At 49.4% G+C, this 19,831-nt stretch overlaps 1 protein-coding gene and 1 pseudogene across 10 annotated transcripts in view; one reads left to right on the top strand and one right to left on the bottom strand.

The window, feature by feature from the left end:
- TRAPPC9 (trafficking protein particle complex subunit 9) overlaps positions 1–19,831 on the bottom strand; it is a 596,424-nt gene that overhangs the window by 465,357 nt on the left and 111,236 nt on the right. For all 10 annotated transcript variants that reach the window (XM_087864581.1, XM_087864582.1, XM_087864586.1 and 7 more), the window contains one exon: positions 1,994–2,120. In XM_087864581.1, the coding sequence (XP_087720707.1) occupies positions 1,994–2,120 (127 nt within the window). The remainder of the gene's footprint in view (positions 1–1,993; positions 2,121–19,831) is intronic.
- Positions 11,336–12,328, top strand: LOC123779686 (uncharacterized; annotated as a pseudogene).

The following is a 19,831-nucleotide window of genomic DNA, read 5'->3' as shown; positions in this document are numbered from 1 at the left end:
CCCACAGCACTGTCTGTGACACTGCCTGTCCCCCTTCTGGTGTCTCCCTGGGGAGAACAGGCACTTTCCCTCCTCAGTCCCAATAACCTGCCTGGAAAAACCCACCCAGCTCCACTGACAAACATCCTGACAGCTTGGGGATCTAGACGCAGCATCAAAATCCTAGAATGTCCTGTTAGGTTCAGGATGTTAGGTTATGCAAGGCTGCCTAAATTTAAGAATGATCCAGGTCATGATGAAGATGAAAAATTACTAAGAAAAGCTTTTCTAGTCTTTAATTTAAAAAAATATGTACCATGCCCTTAATCCCAAATCAAATACATTCTGCTTGAAGTCTTACACACACAAAGGCCCAGCGAGGACCCTGACTTCCTGAGTTTGTGTCAGCCACAAGGAATCAGAGTGCAAAACTAAACCACCGCGCGCTTCCTCGGGGGCCCTCCACGCCGGGGGCTGCAGGTCTGCTCTGAGAAATTCCAAGTAGTAGCAAGAGTACCTCTTCAGGCTACGGCCTAGGCCTTGGGGTGGAGCAGCTTGCCAACTCTGCCTGATGAACTGCTCCATGCGTGCCCATCGGGACATCTTAAAATTCAAGGGTAGCCTGCTAGGGACTTGTGTGCATCGTGACCCTTTCTGTCCCACCTCTCATGGGGCACGCAATCCTCACGTTGGCCACAAAACCATTTCACGTGGCAGGGCTACACCTGCCTCCAAGGAAAATGCAAGGAGAAAGCAAACCCACGGTTATCAAGCGCTACACCACAGACTTTTACATGTTCCTTTCCTAATGACCTAATGCCGTGGGTTTTAAAACTTAAGCAAACGGATGCCCAGGGCCGTCAAGCGACTTGTTCATGTAACTCCGTAGGCCCTCCCAGCCGTATTACGATGCTGAGGGCAACAGGGGAGAAACAGCCAAGCCAGGAGTGTTTCAGAGACAGTCACATCTTCATTACATGGTATCCTACAGTCACAGCACTTCTATGAACAGCAAAATGTCAAATTTCTACTGCTTCTTTTCAGTCTTCAAACAAACCTTCCAGAAATTCTGAAATCATTTCATGAGATTAGCTCATAAACCCTTTTTAAGTACCCACTTTGCGTGTGCCACAGGGCCCTCACTCTCTCCAACCCTGCAAGCTGTGCAGAGGGACTGGACACAGTGGCAGATACCGGCAGAGAGGTAAGCAGCAGGTGCGATGGAAATCCAAGGACTCTTCTAACCAAAGGCAGGGGGGGACAGCAGGAGGAAGTATCAGGAAAAGCTTCCTAATAGTGGGGCCTCTAATGAGTCTGAAAGCATGAGTGTGCACTGGACAGATTACGACGGGGAGGAGGAAGGATGACCTCCGGAGGGGGCAGAGCCTTAGCGAAGGCACCACGGAACATCCGAGCAGCTATGCCCGCTCCTGCGCTGCAGGGGCCTGTGGTCTAAGAATGCGGGAAACTACGGGAAGCTTGTAAGTAGAAGAGGCAAGGTCAGGCTCGTGTCATCAGGGCAGAGGTCACAACACGGGCTCTGGAACCAGGCATACCAGGGTTTGCATCTGGCTCCGCCATTTGACAAGCACATGACCACAGCAGGGACGCAATGCCACTGGCCTGATTGTCTCTTCTACACAATACTTACACTTCCTAGTGCTGCTGTGTAGACTTAATGAGATAATGAACCAGATTCCTAGCCAACCCAAAATGGAAGATCTTGGGGCACCTGGGTGGTTCAGTCCATTAAGCATCGACTCTTGGTTTCAGCTCAGGTCGTGATCTCAGCGCTGTGAGATCCAGCCCTGTGTCCGGCTCTGCACTGGGCATGGAGCCTGCTTGAGATTCTCTCTCTCCTTCTGCCCCTCCCGCAAACCACCCACACACACCCCCCACTCTAAATCAATCAATAAATAACATCTTTAAAAAAAAAAAAAAAAGGAAAGTCTTGTAAAGATCTATAGAAATGCCAGCAGTGGAGTTCGGATCTGCGCCCCACAGGGTGCCTTACCTGACAATGGGAAGTTTGGTGAAGGGCACTGGAGGCAGGGTGGGGCCGCCTGGGAGAGTGAGGAGCTCCATTGTCCCAGGACATTTGCACGTGTAGTTCTCTAGGCTTTGAGTCACATCTTTCTTTTCTGAAGAGAAAATTGAAAAAAAAAAAAAAAAAGCTTAATTAACAAAACTTATGGGCTGGGGGGGTGGTTAGCAAAAAAAAAAAAATTCTTAACCCAATCCATGACAGTCCATTGAGTCCAATCTTCTGACAGAAATAAAGGGGCGCTGATCATAAGAGACAAAAAAAAAAAAAAAAAAAACAAGTTTTAGTCACTTTATTTAAATAATCACTAGCAACTGCTCCATTTTAGAGGGATGTGAGGAAAAAGGAAGTCAAGTTACTGTCTTGCAGAAGGCTTCATTTCCCAAGAGAATAAATCCTTCCCAAATTCCAAGAAAGTCCATAGGCAGGCAGGACTGGAGAATTGGTATATTTTATTACCTTACAAATATTTTTCCAGAAATTACTAGGTACCAAGCAAAATGCCAGGCCCTGTCTCCAAAGAGCTTATAGTCCATCTATACAACAGATATTTAATGGAATAACTACAAGTCAACAGTTTTGGTACAAAAATAGAGCTTTGTGAGATCAGACTGTTTGGCTCTGCCCTATCCCATCCCTTCTCCACAAGGGAGGGGAAGGGGATCCAGAGAATGCTTGCTTATCTTCCACACATGCTCTAAACACATGCTCACAGACTTCGGAACACTCCAGAGCTCTAGAGCACATTCCATACCGCAAAATGCATAATTACTCAAGAAGATGAGCATTATGACGCCCGGTCTGCAAACAGGAAGGCTGAGACCAAGCCAAGTTAAAGGGCTTCTCCAAGACCTTGTGTGTGCCCTACGCCGGTGGTCTCTCCTCACTGACCCCTTCAGAAGAATGAAGGGGAGCAGGGACTGGGGATGGGGTGGGTCAGGGAGTTCATACCGTCTGGCCTCTAGTTTCTTGGCCACAGCCTACAGGGAAAGGTGGGGTGCTTGGGGACCATGGTTACGGGGGACAGAGCACTCCCACCCAGTGAGGCTCGGGGCAGTGGAGTCAGACCCAGGCTCAGAAGAACGGCTCAGTCCCCCCTTTGGGAGGTGTGACCACCTTAGGGGAGGTCACTCAACCTCTCTGAGCCAGCCGTAACCTCTAAAGAACTACTAGGGATGGAAAGAGGCGAAGCAATAAAAAGCATGACCGCAGACGTGCGCAGTGAGCCGGCGAGGACGGGGAGAAACATGCACAGCTGCCAGAGAACAGGTGAGGGCTGCAAAGTGAGGCCAGCGCTCCTCGAAGGCCGGGGACCAGAAATAACAAATATCCAGGCAAGGACGTGCATCGTAACTGATAAGAGGCTGCCACAGTCATCTCCTGGGTCTGAGCGTCATTCTCCGGGGAACATGAGGGCAGGAAAGCAACCAGAACGAATTCTGGATACGACAGAGTAATGGTCATCCGCAAGATGAACAAAATTCTTTAAATAATGACATCGTCTTCAATGTACAGGTAATGAATATCCTCAAGGGCTCCAGCCGACAGCGTGCAAATGACCTAACCTGCCTAATGTCACACGCAGGGCGGCCGGCCCAGGTGTCCTATTAAGCTGAATTGCACCATCTCAGTCAACCCCGCTATAGTGAAGACGGAAATGAATCTACTTGTGACGCTCAGTGCCACCCGCAAGGCGAGTACGTTCCTTGGCTTAGCTATAGACCGGCTTTTCCGCAGAGAAAACAAGGTACGCCCTGGTACCAGCAGGGAGACACAACAGCTGCGGGCCCCTCTTGCTGGGCCCGCTGGCCACAGAAGCCCCCACCTTTGTGTTCCCGCCCCTGCTTTGGGCCTGGTCGTTCTCCACGTGGGGGATGAACCCGCTGGAGGCATCGTCAGGGCTCTGCAGAAGCCAGGGGAGCAGGTGCACATCTCAATATCCTTGATGTTAGTGGGGTCCTCCCCGCCGGCCGCGCCAGCGGGCTCCAGCCAGATTACCCTTCTCCTCATTCTCCGGCAGGTGAAATGCTAATCTTCTGCTGAGGTGGAGGGCCACCTGCCCCAGGAGCCAGGGAGGAGACGTGCAGGTGTCCTCAGTTCCTGAGACGACTACCAGAGCACAAGCTGCTCCTACCCTTCTCATCACACTTCCATCCAGAGTCACCTACGCCTTCTGGGGCTTCTGCCAGGCACAGGAACTCAGACTGCTTCTCAGCTTCAGGTCCCTTTAGTGGGGTTTCCAGAGTAAAATGCTCCTGGGCAATTGCTGGTGTGGCCCACCCACTGGAAAGGTCCTACCGACCTTTCTCCCTGTGGATTTGAGCATCTGCTGTACATTGTTGCCCAGATTCCTTATTTTATCAAGGATTACAAAATGGTGACTTTGTAATTCTTTAATTTCTCTGTACCTAAAACCTAGAATTTGTCTATAAGGAAGGGTTTTTTTCCTCATCAACCAATTGGTTACATTGGAACACAAATGATACAGTAATGAGGGTTAGGGAACAGGCTTTCCCTATATTTCCTGGAGGAGAGAACTACCTCTAATGATGACTAGAGAGTTATATGCGATTTAGTATCACTACAAACTAGTGGATTTTTATATATTTGGTATTTCAATTGATTGCCATCACACTCTTTTTTGATATTCAAACTGCCCCATCTTTGTGCAGTGGGAGCCCCTTCACGTTGATTCCTATGTCCTTTAGATAAGGCCCCATTATTCATCAACGGCTTGTTCCTTCTAGTTCATTTTCAGCCCCAGACCTAGAACCAAACCATTTCTCCAAGCTGCCCTGGATCCTTCTAGTGTGAAATAGCATTTAGAGATCAGAATCTGGTGGCCAGGGTGCTCACTGCCACTAGATTCTGTCTCTGTAGACTGTGACAAAAGGGTCAACTTACAAAATTTTTTAAGTGGTGAGATAGTAACTGATTTTTCCTTTAAATTTTATTTAAGGTTTAGCAGCTAAAAATACAGTTTATCGGACTACAAGTTCCTTAAAGGGAGAGAGTCTTGTCATCTTTTTTGTTCCCCGCCTTACTTGTCAAGAGTGCTCAGAAGACAGAGGGGTTAAAGGATCTATGTGTCTGTTGGTTGGATGACCTTATTTCTTCAAAAAGGTAGGACAGAATCATTCTTTGTTCAAAAGTAAAATAAAAGAGGGGTGTCTGGGTGACTCAGTCAGTTAAACATCTGACTCTTGATTTTGGCTCAGGTCATGACCTCAGGGTTGTGAGATCAAGCTTCAAGTCGAGCTCCACACTGAGCTCCACGTGGAGCCTGCTTAAGATTCTCCCTCTCTCTCTGCCCCTTCCCCACCCCCCAAAAAAGAGTAAAATAAAAAAACGAAATGAACACACATTCTCTGTCCACACAGCGCAGACTAGCACCACGGAGTTGGCAGCAACAGCCGTCAGGACAGTGGCACCGAGCTCCATTCACGCAGAAGCAGTGCGGGCTCGACGTTTAGGGCATCCCAAGTGGAAAGAGAACACAATGTCAAAACAGAACGTTATAATTCCTCACAAGTGACTTCAAAGAAGCAGGGTCAGAGTCAGGAGAAGAGCACACGGGAAACCTGATCTGGCCAAGATGGCTTCATAAAGAAGCAACACTGGTCTTTGTCAAGGGCCACAGGACCCCAGAAGCAGACACGTGACTACAGTACTTGGAGGTTTTGCTGTTACAGGGAAAGAATGACAAGAACAAGGACACATGGCTACTGAAGAAATCTGATGTGCGAGGCCCACAGTGGGGGGGAAGAAAAGAGTAAGGACACAGAAGAACACTAATATATCATGAGCTGTACGTACATAAGAAAACCCGGCAGAGAAGCCACCTAAGGCACGTGTGAGAGGGAGCAGGCTAAGATGGGTGTGGGCAGCACGGGGGGCTCCGGAGGGAAACAGCCAAGTAGTAAACGGCTCTGGCTGCAGTGGAGAGGGTGACCCTGGCTTTGCAGGCCAGCGACTGCCAAATACGTCACACACGCCTCCCATGTGTGTCCCCTCTGTGAGACAGGACGCCTCGGAGACTGTGACGTTTGCTGCAGGGACCTCACTGCTGGCAAGAGGATGGGCCCGGGTTTGCCAGGCAGACAAGGAAGGCTTCCCATCCAGGGAAGGGAAGTAGAAATGCTCAGAGGCGAGAAGGCGGGGATGGAGCATCATTATCCCCCTTTTGAAGGTGATAAACATTACCTCAGCAACAATCTGGGAAATGTGGTTGTGGATTGATATGAAAGGCTACCAAAATAACTTGATAATTTTTAAGTGTAATATTAACGTTGGGGTCATATAAGAAAATGTCCTTTTTTTTTTTTTTAGCAATGCATACTGAGGAACAAAGGCATGAAATGAAATGATGTCTTGGGGTTTTCTTTAAAATCATTCAGCAAATAAAAAAAGGAGGAGAAGTAAATGTATAGAAATCTTGCTAGCCATTGACTCTGGTGACTGATGTATGGGAATTCATTTTATTATTCTTTGTACCTTTATGTTTGAAAACATGTCATGGCAAAAATACTGAATGAGTCTGAGGAGGTGACGATTTCCTCAAGAGAGGAACAGAGTTGGAGTTCCAATCTGTGGTCACCGAGTCTTCCTGTCCCCACAGATCAGGCCTGACCACAGAAACCCAGTGTCAGGACAACACAAACGGAAGAACTCAAGGCCGCGGTGGTGCTAACCGTGTTCCACACGCCAAGCTGGAACGAAGCCTGTAATAGACCGAACATTCCCATAAGCATATGATTTGGTCAGAGGGAAGTGATCAGTTGCCGTAGTCTGCTCCAGCTGCAACAACAAAATACAAACTGGGTGACTTACACCATAAGCACGTGTGTGTCACGGTTCTGGAGGCTGGCAGCCCCTGGTGAGAGCCCACGTCCTGGTGTGCAGCGCGCACCTTCCCACGCCAACCTCACAAGGCCTTCCTCGGCGCACGTGTGCGCAGACACAAAGAGCTCTCGTGTGCCTTCCTCTTCTCCGAGGGCATTCATCCTGGCACCAGGGTCCCACCCTCAAGAGCTAATGTACACCTGATAACCCCCCAAAGCCCCACCTCCAAATCACCTTGAGGGTAGGGCTTTGAAATATGACTTAGGAGGGGAACACAAACATTCGGCCCATAACATCACCATAAATCTTGTCCACTCTTGCTCAGAACACCCAACGATTAGTTGAGTCAAAAGCTACAGCACCTAATGCCCTTGAGCGTTACTTTCCATCCCAGAAATGAAAGAAATCGTGCAAAGAGAACATCGGTAAAGAAAGTTGTCACCAAACTATATTGTTTCTCATAGAAGCAGAAAATATGATCGCCCAAACTTTTGACCACAAAAAAAGCCAAAGGCCATTTGCCATTTCAAGAGTTGACACTGGCATAAAAACCAGCACATCGTGATTTCACAGTCAAGCTCTTCGTGTTCCCTCTAAGTAATGATCTGAGACAAACATGTTTGCATTAAGTTGGTTATAATATTCTAAATAGGTAGAGAATGAAAGAAGAGAAAGAAACAAAAAGTCTCCTCGCTATTTAGGAGTGAAGAGACTTGGCCGAGCGAGCAGACACGGGCGCTGGTGGGGTGGCCCGGTGCAAACCGCAGAGGCGCTGAGCAGAACGGAGATGCAGGGGCATGGAGACCAGCAGCCACGACACCTCAACACAGTGCTTCCGACACGCCAAGTCTACAGCACAGAGGAGCTGCCAGAAGGAAGAAGAGACCCAGGATGGTTGGACGGTGACAAGGCAAGTGCGCTGGAAGAAAGGAAGGTCCTGAGCACCATGAAAATCACCCATGAGAATAGAGCATGCCGGTGAGAACAGAATACCGGAGAGCCTGAGGACAACATTCTGGGAAACACAGAAGTCAAGGGCAGGGACAAAAGGAAGGAGTAGAAAATTAGTCTGAAAAGAAACAATGCTAGACATTCCAGCTGAGACTCGAGAAGCCAAAAGATCAGTGTTTGTGCAAGAAGAGAAATGGGGGTGAACGTGACACAGAGGCCGACGAGGACACAGAACTCCTGGGGGTTCAGTGGCAAGTGTCCCTGTCGAAAGAGACTCTGGCAGGTGTAGGAACCCAATGGCAACCCTTCCAAACCGGTGGGAACTGAGAAGGTGGCACCACCCCCCAAGCCGGGAGCCGTGTGCAAAGCATGCCCAGCGGGTCAGCGGAAGAGCCTCTGCCAGGGGCTGTCACCTGCACTGTCGCATCGTTAGACGTTAACACGCACCCTGCGATGAAATGCTATTACTGCCCGACTGCAGGATCCAAGACGGGATACGCTGCTCACGAGCAAGACTGGGATTTTAAGCCCTGCCTTCTCAAATCCAGGGCTCTTTCCACCATACAGAGTGACTTCCTTGGGCACTGCTGTGCCCATTTCACAGAGATGGAATCTGAGGCTTCGGAAGGTCACGTGACTTTCCTGGGGTCATTCAGACACTAAGTGGCTAATTTACATTCAAACTCAGAGCTACGAGTTCAAACTCTTTGTTTTTTCCATTTTGTCACACTGCCCACCCAAACTGCCCTGATATGTGAAAATACAGAGGAAAACACGGGTATCTTGAAACGGCCAATCCAACATGTCCAGCAAGTTAAGCATCTTCCATAAGCAAGAAAAACCAACTCCGCTTTTCTTCATTCTGCGTATACATCCAGGCAGAACAATGGTCCAACCACGGAGGTCAGAAGGGTCTCATGTGTCATCACTACGAAGACTAATGATCTGCCAGAACAGCAGACACTGAATAAGCCGTCTCGTACCAAGAACACAAGCCCTTCCTCAACAGACTGATGGACTCCGATAAACCCGCCGTGAGCCACTTTGGCTGCCTCCTACCCGTACGACACCCTTCTTGTTTCTCACTTCAGTTACACAGTGGCAGGTCAGAGTCTCTGATAAGCAATCGTTCAAGTACATCCGGAGATTAAATATTTTTCCTTGTTCTTTCCAAGTATGTAAACATGTTCTACCAGAATGAAAGGCAGCTCATTATATCATCATCTGTTTAAAGCACTACAACCTAGAAAATACTTAAGTATCTCTAGAGATCTTAATAAAACACCCAGAAGGGGAAATTATCTTAATAAAGCCTTCGTAAATAATTAGAAGGAATCATATCATATCTGCATATCCAATTATGAAGTAATAGATAAGCTACAGTATAGTAACAGGACAAACTTACACAATCATTAACAACGACATTGACAAAGAGTCTGCAATAATACAGAAAATCTCTGTTACACAGAAAATCAGGATGCAAAACTATATTTATAAAATATATTCAATTTAAAGATAAATCCAATTTAAACAGAATAGAAAACAATACCAAAAAACTACACTGAAATGTTAAGTGTTTGCCCATGCAGGAATATACATCATTTTTTCTTTTCTGTTTATGTTTTCTAAGACTTCCAAAATAAGTATACATTATTTGTAAAATAAAAATTATTTCAAAAATACCTAGAAGTGAATTTTCAAAGCAGTTTTATAAAGAAAAGTAAGGGTTTGCTTATAACTGCTCCTCGCGCATAAAGAAGACAGCATCCGGGGGCGCCCGCGGCGGTGGGGGGGGCATCAGTTGAGCATCCGACTCTTGGTTTTGGCTCAGGTCCTGATATCAGGATCGTGGGATCCAGCCCTGTTTCAGGCTCCACACTCAGGGGGGACTCTGCTCGAGATTCCCCCCTCTCCCTCTGCCCCTCCCCCCTGCTCTAGCTTGCTCTAAAATAATAAATAAGTAAAATCTTGAAACAAAGAAGGCGGGGGCACCCTGAAATGTCCGTGCAGCGAGGAGCTGCTGAGGCCCCCTCGTTCTGACAGAGGCAGGAGTTCACCATAAGGACACGTGCCGCCTTTCCCAGACGGACACGCTGTTCTCAGCAGAGCTCAGAACTAAGAGCCTCAGCAGCAACTGACATTTAATGAGCACCTACTATATGCCCGGCACCACGCCAAACACCTTACATGTTATCTCGTTAAACTATCCCCAGAAGCTTATGTGAGGGGTGCCCCTGTCACCCTGATTTTACAGATGAGCAAACCAAAGCTTGGAAAGACCTCCTAGCAGAGGGTGCCTTTCACTTCTCCACCAGACTCACTCATAACGGGCTATCCTTGGCCATCTCCCTTTCTTCTAAAACGGTTTCATATTTCACTCAACATCCCTTTAACCAACAAATATTGGGTATCTGCCCTGTGAAAGGAAGATCCCTACCTCAGACATTCAAGCCAAATGCCACCTCTTCAAGGACAACACGATTCCCTAAGTCCTCAGTCTCCTCCTATGCCTGGTGGGATCTCCAGTAAGACACACTAACAAATGATTTGTTACCTGTTACTATGTTATTTGCTAGTAGTAAAAGGCAACATAAATTAATTCAGTTCTGCATGTACTGACTACTTTCTAGGTAAAAGTACCATCCAGAATGATGAAAGATCAAAGGTGAATAAGGCATGGCTCTGTCCCCAAGGAGTCTGTGATCTGGTGAGGGAACCGGAGCAAAATTACTCTCAGGACCTAAAGAAATGACGCCGAATTGAGAGCTAAGTAAGGTAAGGAGGAGGTGAAGAGGAACAGCATGGGAAATGGGGAAAGTAGGACAGAGCACGCTACAACGGGAACAGTGTGGAAAACCACACGGCATGCTTAAAGAGCAACAGAAAAGTCCCATATATAGGAAATACAGATTACGTAGATGGAAGTGAAATGAAATTAGGCTAAAAAGATGGTTTGGATCAAATTGTGAATGTCCCTGAGATGGAGCTGAGACTATTAAGACAGGAAGGGGCAGTCACTGCAAGGACAGAAGGATGTGACTCTGCTTGCATTTCAAGGGGATACTTCTGGCTTCAGTGTGAAGAATGGATCGGCAGGAGCAAAGCCGGGAAGTAGGACATGACATTAAGAGTCCAAGAAATAGGTGCTGAAAGTCTGAACCACGGCTGTGATAGTGGGAGGGAGAAGAGGGATGCCACATGAAAAAACTCAAGCGTTAGAATGGATATAGAACCTATCCAAGCAATTAAGAGGATGTAGGATGGGCAGGACAATTTGCGGGCGACTCCAAAAGTTTTAAGCTTCCAAGAAGAAAACGGTGACACCCTAAAGGAAAAGAAAATTAATTCAACTGGGGATATAGTGGATTTCAGACCCTATGACATTCAGGGGACACGCCAGCTTTGATGTGGAAATGGAAGCTCAGAGGTCAGGACTGGAAGTGTAACTGTAGGAGAAGAGGCTGCAGCTCTGCAGAAGGAGGCAGGAAGCCCGGTGCGAGCAGGGGCTGGGTGCGCGCCATGGCGGGGATCACCACCACCGAGCGGCGGAGCGAAAGATCCAGGGTCTGCAGCAGCAAGCCGATGGCACAGAGGAGGGGGCCAGGCACCTGCAGTGGGACATGGAGGGGCAAGGTGGGCCCGGGAGCCAGCTGAGGCTGAGATCCCACCATTCTAACCGTAGAATCCAGCAGGGAGAAGAGGAGCTGGACCATGCCCAGGAGTGCCTGACCACGGCCCTGCTGCAGCTGGAGGAAGCCGAGAAAGCACTGATGAGAGTGAGACAGGTATGGAGGTTATTGAGAACCCAGCCTCAAAGATGAAGACAAGATGGAACTCCAGGAGATCCAACTCCAAGAAGCTGAGCACACTGCAGAAGAGGCAGATGGGAAGTAGGAAGGGGTGGCTCGGAGGTTGGTGATGACTGAGGGGGACCCGGAATGCATGGAGGAGTGAGCTGAGCTGGCAGAGTCCCGTTGCCAGGAGATGGATGAGCAGACCACTGACGGACCAGCCCCGGAAGTGTCTCAGTGCTGCTGAGGGAAAGCAGCACTCTCCTTCTCGACAGGGAGACAAACACAAGGAAGAGATTAACATTCTTATGGATAAACCCCAGGAGCAGAGACCCGAGCTGAGGAGCTGAGTTTGCCCGGAGATGGGTAGCCGAGCTGGAGCAGACACTGATGATCTGGAAGCCGAGCTGTCATGCAGCAAGGAGGAGCCCCTCTGTGCGCTGGGGGTGCTGGGCCAGCCTCCGACGACCTGAGCAAGATGCAGAGCACCCCAGTCCCAACCAGCCTGCCGCGGCTCTGCCCTCTGACCCCGAATCCACCGAGACCAGCCTGCCTGAAGCTGGCCTTGAAACTGAGGGCTCATCTTTACCGGGAAGGCTGCTTTCTCCTCTTGCCACCTCTCCCACCCCAACCCCGGTGTCCTTGTCACCAAACGGCCTCGGCCCCTCCCCAGAGATTCCAGCTGCGCTTCAGCCTGAGCACCTTTGGGAACAATGTTTAAGGGAACGTGAGTGTCTTTCAAAGCACGCTGTGATGCCCGCATGTTGTTGTTGTTGTCGTAGCGACCGTTTGTAAACATTCCTCGTAATCCCACAGCTGTGAAGCGGCAGGCTAACCCCTGCCTCACATGTGGAAAGTAACTCGTCGGCCTACCGCACACGGCCGTGTCCACGGGGCGGGGGACAGCACGCGCCTGCGCTACTGAGAGCCCGGAAGGAGAGCCAACGCGATTCCAGGAGCAGTGGCCAAAATCGTGGCTCGGGGTTTCAGCTTTAAGGTATCTCTGAGCACCCTTATTTTTAATGTTTTTCCATCAGAAGTGACCCTACAAATTAAGAGGGTGGAGACCTCTCTCTGAGACCAACTCCTTGTCCTATCCTTACCCCAACCGCTCACAGAACAGATCATGTTCCCCTTACGATGACGTGACCACTTATTTGCTCTCCTGCCTCCTGGAAAGAAGAAAGAAATTGTGTTTGCCACTGATTTAGCCACACGAAACAAACTCCTCTCATCCCCGTTCGCTGGGTCCGAAGCTGCTGTCTCTAAAAGTTCCATCTCGCTGTGCTTTGTATTAGCGCTAGAGAACTCTCAAATAGCTTATGTACAAAACTGTTTTTACTTTTTTTATTATTTTGAGACTTAACTTCTTTACGGTTGGGGCACGTTGGCCACCCCATCTGGCTGAGAACTCTCTACAGTCTGTGGGCTAACAGTCTGCTGATGTTTTAAAGTTTCTTTTCCTCCCCAACTCCCCTTTTTGGTGAGGTTTCTGTGAGGCCTGTGAGATGTGCACCCTCCTTGGTGGGCTCTCTTTGGGGGCCAGTCGGGAGAAAGAAACCAATAGTGCATCTGTTTTAATACTGAAAACTGACAGATGTCTTTTTGAAATAAAGAACCAGGTCTCACACACACACTAACAAGGAAGTATAACTATAGGGGCGCCTGGGTGGCTCAGTCATTAAGCGTCTGCCTTCCGCTCAGGGCGTGATCCCAGCCTGGGATCAAGCCCCGCATCAGGCTCCCTGCTCTGCTGGGAGCCTGCTTCTCCCTCTCCCACTCCCCCTGCTTGTGTTCCCTCTCTCGCGGGCTGTCTCTCTCTGTCAAATAAGTAAATAAAATCTTTAAATAAATAAATAAAATAACCTTGTTTTTCAAAACTCAAATCATTACTTTTATGCAATAACAATTTCATAATTTTTATAAACCAAAAATTTCTTTCCAGCTACTCAGGTTTCTACCCAAGGAGAAGTATGTGAGTGAAGTAAACACACTTCTGTGTCACATCCTTGAGGTAAAAAACCTTCCTGATTTTATAACACATGACAACAAGCAGAGATTTCTAGCTCCCAGATCAAGGAGGGGCCTGCCCGGCCTCCGGTAACCGGCTATCCGCTCTGTCGACGTGGAACTGGCGGACACCGCGGCAACGTCCAAGAGAGGACTACGGAAGCATCTGGAAAATGCACAACTTCTCTTCCTTGCTGCCCTCCCTTAGCCCCGTGACACGGTCAAATGGGAGACTGAAGGTCCATCCCCCCAGGAGGGAGGCCCAGGAGAGCACCTGCCCCAGCCACGTTCTGCCTACGCTGACGCGCGGCAAACGGTAATGCATTTGCTCCGGGCTGAGTAGCAGAGCAATGAGCCAGCGGCCAAATGAAGAAGCTGCATAAATTCAATGGGACATTTGCCATCTCATCCAATCCTTGTCTTTCACACAATGACGGCTGATCCCAGCTGACAGATAACCCCGGCACAGGGACAGACTAGGGTGCAGCATCTGCTCCTGGCGACACAGCGTGGGGCCCGGCGCCTCGTCAGAGCAGGGAAGGAGAGTCAGCGTTCGACGAGGACACATCGACGTCTTGGACCCGGAAACCGGTGCGGCCAACGCCTGGCCCCTGTCTCCCTGCGCCCTGAAGGTGCTGCCCTTGAGAAAAGATACGGAGGGCATTCCGAGAAGATCGGTTCCAGCTGGGTGAGTGAGTCAGGTGCCAGACAGCAGGACCGTGCCACCAAGCACAGGTGATCTGGAAAGCGGGCACTGAGCGCTCACACGGAGAGGGGGGCCAGCAGAAGGGCGGAAACGAACCCGAGAGGAGGGCACACCACACCGAAAGGCCCCCAGCCCTGCCACACACTGCACCGGTGGGGGTGTCTGGGCGTCCTGCCAGGGCCTGCCTGCCCGACGGCAGGTGGGCTGCTTGGGGTCCCTTGAGAGGCTAGGATCACTGAGCACGTGGTCCGTGCTCCACACTCGGGGTGCCTCTGGCGACGCCGTCAACTTGTCACACTGAAGCCACAATGTCACAACAAAGGGAGCCAGAAGTTAGACAGGAAAAGGAACACTTGCTGCAGGCCTGCGGTGTGCCAGGGGCCATGCTGGGCACTGGGCACCCTACCGCAGAGACGCACGGAGGTCTCTGAGAGGCTGAGAGAGCACTCCTCTCGTGCTGCTCCCTCTGCCACGTCACATGAGGCCACCACAGGTCCCCGCTGCCCGTTCGGGGTTCCTGTGACATCGTAGCCTCTGGGAGCTCGAAAAACCCAGCCAGGAGCGAGTGCCCCCTCCTGCCACATCCTCCAGCACCTGCAACTTTTCATGTCATTGTCTTATTCTCTAAATCCACTGGTAGCCACAAAGACACAGCCCTTCTCCTAACTCTGGAACGCTCTCTTATCCCACCATTGGGTTAGCCACACAGACAGTAGGGCCTGGAGGTTCAGGAGAAATAGTTCCTGGACCTTTGCATCTTCCTTGTTCCACTAAAATGATCCTGGAAGTGCATGAAACACGACTGGAATGTCGGGACAGCCCGAGGATACTCAGTGAGAACACTCACCTTCACGACGACGGAGAGTGACAGACTCCGTGCGGTCAGCCAGGCCCGGTCACCAACCACGCCCCAGTTCCTTACACCATCCTCAGGGTGGGCGCGATCCAAAACCCCCACCTCAGCAGAGTTCCAGCTGACCGCGTAACACAGACCCTCGGCGGCGTCATCCTGCACTCTGCTCTCGGGAGTCTGTGAATGGCACACAGGATCTCCTCCCTGGCAAAGGGGGTCATCTGGACAGATACTCCCCCAGAGAACAGTCTAAAGAGGTCTCTGCATTTTATCTCACTGAAGGATATGCCATTTCTTTCCCCCAAACAGATCCCTGACACTTAGAAGGTGCTTAGTCAATGTGAATTTGAATTTAACTCAATCTCTTTAAAAAAAAAAAAAAGATATACAGAAAAACCTGCACCAATGACTCCTTCTTCTCCCTTAAATCAATGAGGAAGGACACCAGGGAAATGTGATGGTGGCAAGGCCCCATTAACTTTCTTCTGCTCACATGCTCCACACAGAAGAGAAGCTCACAGAAGGGGCCGCTGGCCGGAAGAGACCCTGGAAAGTACGCAGCTGACGCGCTTCAAACGAGCCCATTTGATTTCTATCCCATTTCAGTTGCCTTCCAGAAGGCAAGTGTGGTAACTTACTGCAAGCCACTTTGAACTCTCTGTGGGTCATAAAGATCAAGTTAGTGGGTAGTGACTAGCATCGCATGGGATGGGATAAGACGGATCACAGGTCACGTTCTGGGCTGAGTTATGTCCCCTGCAAGGTCGTATGTTGAAGTCCTTGTGCCCAGTAGGGCCCTGGGAATATGACTGAATTTGGAGACAAGGCCTTTGAAGAGGTAATTACAGTAAAGTGAGGTCACAAGGGGGCCCTAATCCAATCTGACTAATGTCCGCACAGGAAGAGGAAATGAGAACACAGACTCACACAGAGGGTGATCGCATGAGGACAAAGGGAAAGGACGCATCTGCAAGCCAAGGAGAAAAGCCTCTAATGAAACCGACCCTGCTAGCACCTCGATCCTGGACTCCCCGCCTCCAAACCGTGAGAAAATAAGTTTCTCTTGTTCAAAGCACCCCTGCGGTACTGTGTCAGGGCAGCGGAGCTGTAAGAACAGACGTCGCTGCATGAAACATTTGGGCTTACACGGACGATGCATGTCTAATCTGGCTCATGGTCAATACCGTTCGAAGACGACTGCTACAATGATTGCAGGTGAGCCCACAAGTCCTCGCCTTGATTCTCTGCTCTAGGAACTGCGTGTGTTGAAACACTTCTGTGAGTCAGAAGCAAACCGACAGCGACAAGGACGGTTTTCTGAGCACGTACTATGTTTCAGACTCTTCAGAGACACTGTCTCCATTCCTAACGCCAGCACAGCAAGGGAAGCATAATCCTCACTTTACCTAGCCAGGGGGAAACGAGGCCAGGAAAAACAAGGCAATCCGATTTAGCCAGCACTGAGTAAGCCCCTGTGAGTCAGACTTTGTGCTGGGCTGGGGCTTCGGGGAAAAGAAGCCCCGATCCCAGCTGTCCAGCTTCACACCCGTCTGCAGACATGAAAACACGAATAACATGCAACATGCTGAGCACTGCTACATGCGTGTGGGGGAAAGCTGAGAAGAAAGGCTTCTTCCGCTACTGAGGGTGTCAAGGAAAGCTATCGGCGGTGGGGGAGGTTAGTCCCCATTCTGGGGAGTAGAAACCCTGAAGAAAAAGCACAGATGTGAACACAGAGGCTCATTCCAGGAACAGCAGCTAAGCCCAGAGCCTGCACAAAACAGATGGGCTGGGCCAGACTGAAAAGCACACTGCAAACCACGCTAGGAACTTGAACTCTGGTTCTGTACTGTGGGAAGCCCTGCATGCTCTCTGAGCTGAAGGTGGCTAGGAACACCCCTTGATACTCCGGGTGGCCCACTGGCAAGAAACGGGCCTTGGGAGACCAGAAATGGCCATGTCTGGCCTGGGCAATGGTACGCTGGCCCTGCGTGCAGCCAGCGGTGGACAAGTGAGCAGGCCAGCACGACACCACTGCGCTGCTGACAGCTCACACCGTCCGGCCCACGGCGTCCTGCGGAGGCTACATGCAAAGGGCCCTTTTTGATACAACCCTAGGATGTTCTATTTTGGTTTACCTAAAACTTGGCAAATTAGTATTTTCCCATAACTACTAAATCCACTAATATATTTGGGATTTTGACACACTCATAGTTTTTCTTCACCTCATTATTTTACATGTGTGTTTCTCAAACAAAAAGGCCCTCTATTAACAGGTACTTATTATGTTGTACTACACAGTATTTATCTCTTCAAACACAACTAAAAGGAAGTCAAAAGCTTCCCTTCATTTCTACCGGGTTTTAGTTCAACCCCTTCTGTCTATTTCTGAACAAACAAAAGGGATTGTATAAACTACAGTGGAAACAAATTATACCCCTTTGGTGAGGAGCTCCCATATAACAGCTCATAAGCTTATGCTCCCTTCTCCTCCCCCGAGTGAAAAATGAAATCCATTCAATCAAAACTCTCCAAGAAACCACATATGCCATCTGGGGGGGAAGAAAAATACAAGGGGTAAAAAGCATGTCAGGAATGGAAAACATGAAGCAAAATAATACATATTACCTTGACAATTTAAAAATTATGGCCTTCATTTTTGGCCAGAGTTCATGTTGTAGCTCTTTGTGCTTTGCTATGCAAAGCTAAAAGGTAAAAACTCAAATCTAAAGACTGGATGTGCTTCTTAATGGGAATAAGATACAACATGTAGCTCTTAGAGCCCAAACCCTGTGTTTTCATCTGTTAGTCCATATTCTAGGAGACTCTCGGTTGTTTGGGTCATACCATTTTACCCACAATCTCCAATTCCAAAATCTAGTAAAGTGATGTATTCTTATTTTCAATACCATTTTACAATTTACTTAGATTCAAAAAATGTAAAGAAGACATATTAACATACCCACGAGTATAAAAGATGACCAGGAAAATATAATTCACAAAAAGTCTAGGGTTGCGGTAAGAGAGAGCGTAGGGGGGTGGGGCACACCGAGGTGGACATGGCTGCGGTGTGCACGGTGCCTGCTGTCCTGAGGACTGTTTTGCTGACACACCGGCCTCGACAACCACCAATTTCACGTCAGCCTCAGGCTCTCTCTTTTCAATAAAAGCATCTCACCAAATCTCTAACTGTGATACCACTTATGTAGTTTTGCATCACTTTTCATACATACACTTGTACAAACCACAAGAAATCTCATTGGGTGTCAGGCAATAAATTTGATTTGGGAAATACTGTCCCCAGGGTGCAGGGGCACTAAAGACCCCCCTCAGAGGGCAGGGGCTCTATGCATTCACTTCCTAACCAAACAAATAATAACTACAGACGGGAAAAGGAAGATGCTGGTTTTCAGAAATGAGTGAAGACACAGAAGTTAAAAATACCCCACTAATAATTCCTACTTATCAGAGGCCATTTCTCAGCCCACAGAGCACACCTGCTGTGCTGGCCTCCCAAGGCGTCCTGGTGAAATGCAGACTCCTGGGTCTTAGGTCCAGGCAGGACCCTGGAACCAGCCCTACACTTTCTGGGCTAGCTGCTGACTCAGCAAGGTTTTCTTTCAACATGTGAGTATTTTCCCTGAGAGCCAAGTGTTATTTGAACCAAATACCCAAATCCAGAAGCAGCTGAGTGCTGCGCAAGAAAGGAGGGACTCATGAGCTTCCGGCTGCAAGACAAAGAGGGGGATGATCCGCACTAATGGTCTTTAATCCTCGCAGCAGGCTCATGTGCCCATTTCACAAACAGGAAAGAGGAGGTGGAGGGAAGCTGGATGACTTTCCTCGTTGGACAACGAATGAACACTGAGTGGGCACCTGCCATACACAGTCCTAGGTATAGACAGGTGTCCGTCCAGGACAGACAGATCCGCCCAGGACAGATTCCTCCCCCAAGGAGCTCGAGTTCTAGCAAGGAGGACTGCTAGCCATAAAAAGGCAAAGAGATACAGGGTGCCACAAGGAGACAGAGATGGGGTGTCTGAACTCAGACCTGAGGGATGAAGAAAAAGCAGAGACATAGTCCTGGAGACAGGGTGGAAACAAGCTTCCTTGGAGAGACAGAAGAAGAGCAACTCTGGCTGAAGCTAAGCCAATGAACAGAGGAGGGAGGGTGACTGACGTGCAGAACTAAAGAGGGGAAAATTATGGGAGCCCATGGATGGTCTGAAGCAGCAAACCAACAAGACATGACACTAGGTGGGGGACTACAGGCCAAGGAGACCCCTGATGGCCGGACAGGGCAGCTGAGGCCTCACAGTGGTTTCCACTGTGCCTGTATGGGCGCATAGGTGGTGACAAGCGGCCACATCTGGGATCCATTTAGGAGGTAAGACCCTAGAACTTGCTGACAGGACTTAGATGTGGGTCTGACAGGGAAGAAGATGAGTCGGGAATGCCTTCACGGTTTCCGGCTTCAGCAGCCGGCCAGGCAGAGGTGGCCCTGGCTGGTATGGGGAGTGCAGGAGGGAAGGCGGTAGTCTGGAGCATGGTGTGAGGAAAAGTAGAGAGCCACGCATGCAGAGTCCTGCGGAGATCCACCAGAAGAGGAGAGTGCTGAATGGACCCTCCCCGTGGACACTCAAGTCACCAAGAAC

This window comes from Ursus americanus, chromosome 9 (genome assembly GCF_024610735.1).
Source record: "Ursus americanus isolate L20-20 chromosome 9, mUrsAme1.1.p, whole genome shotgun sequence".
NCBI lineage: Eukaryota > Metazoa > Chordata > Mammalia > Carnivora > Ursidae > Ursus > Ursus americanus.
This window is presented reverse-complemented; position numbering and strand designations above follow the sequence as displayed.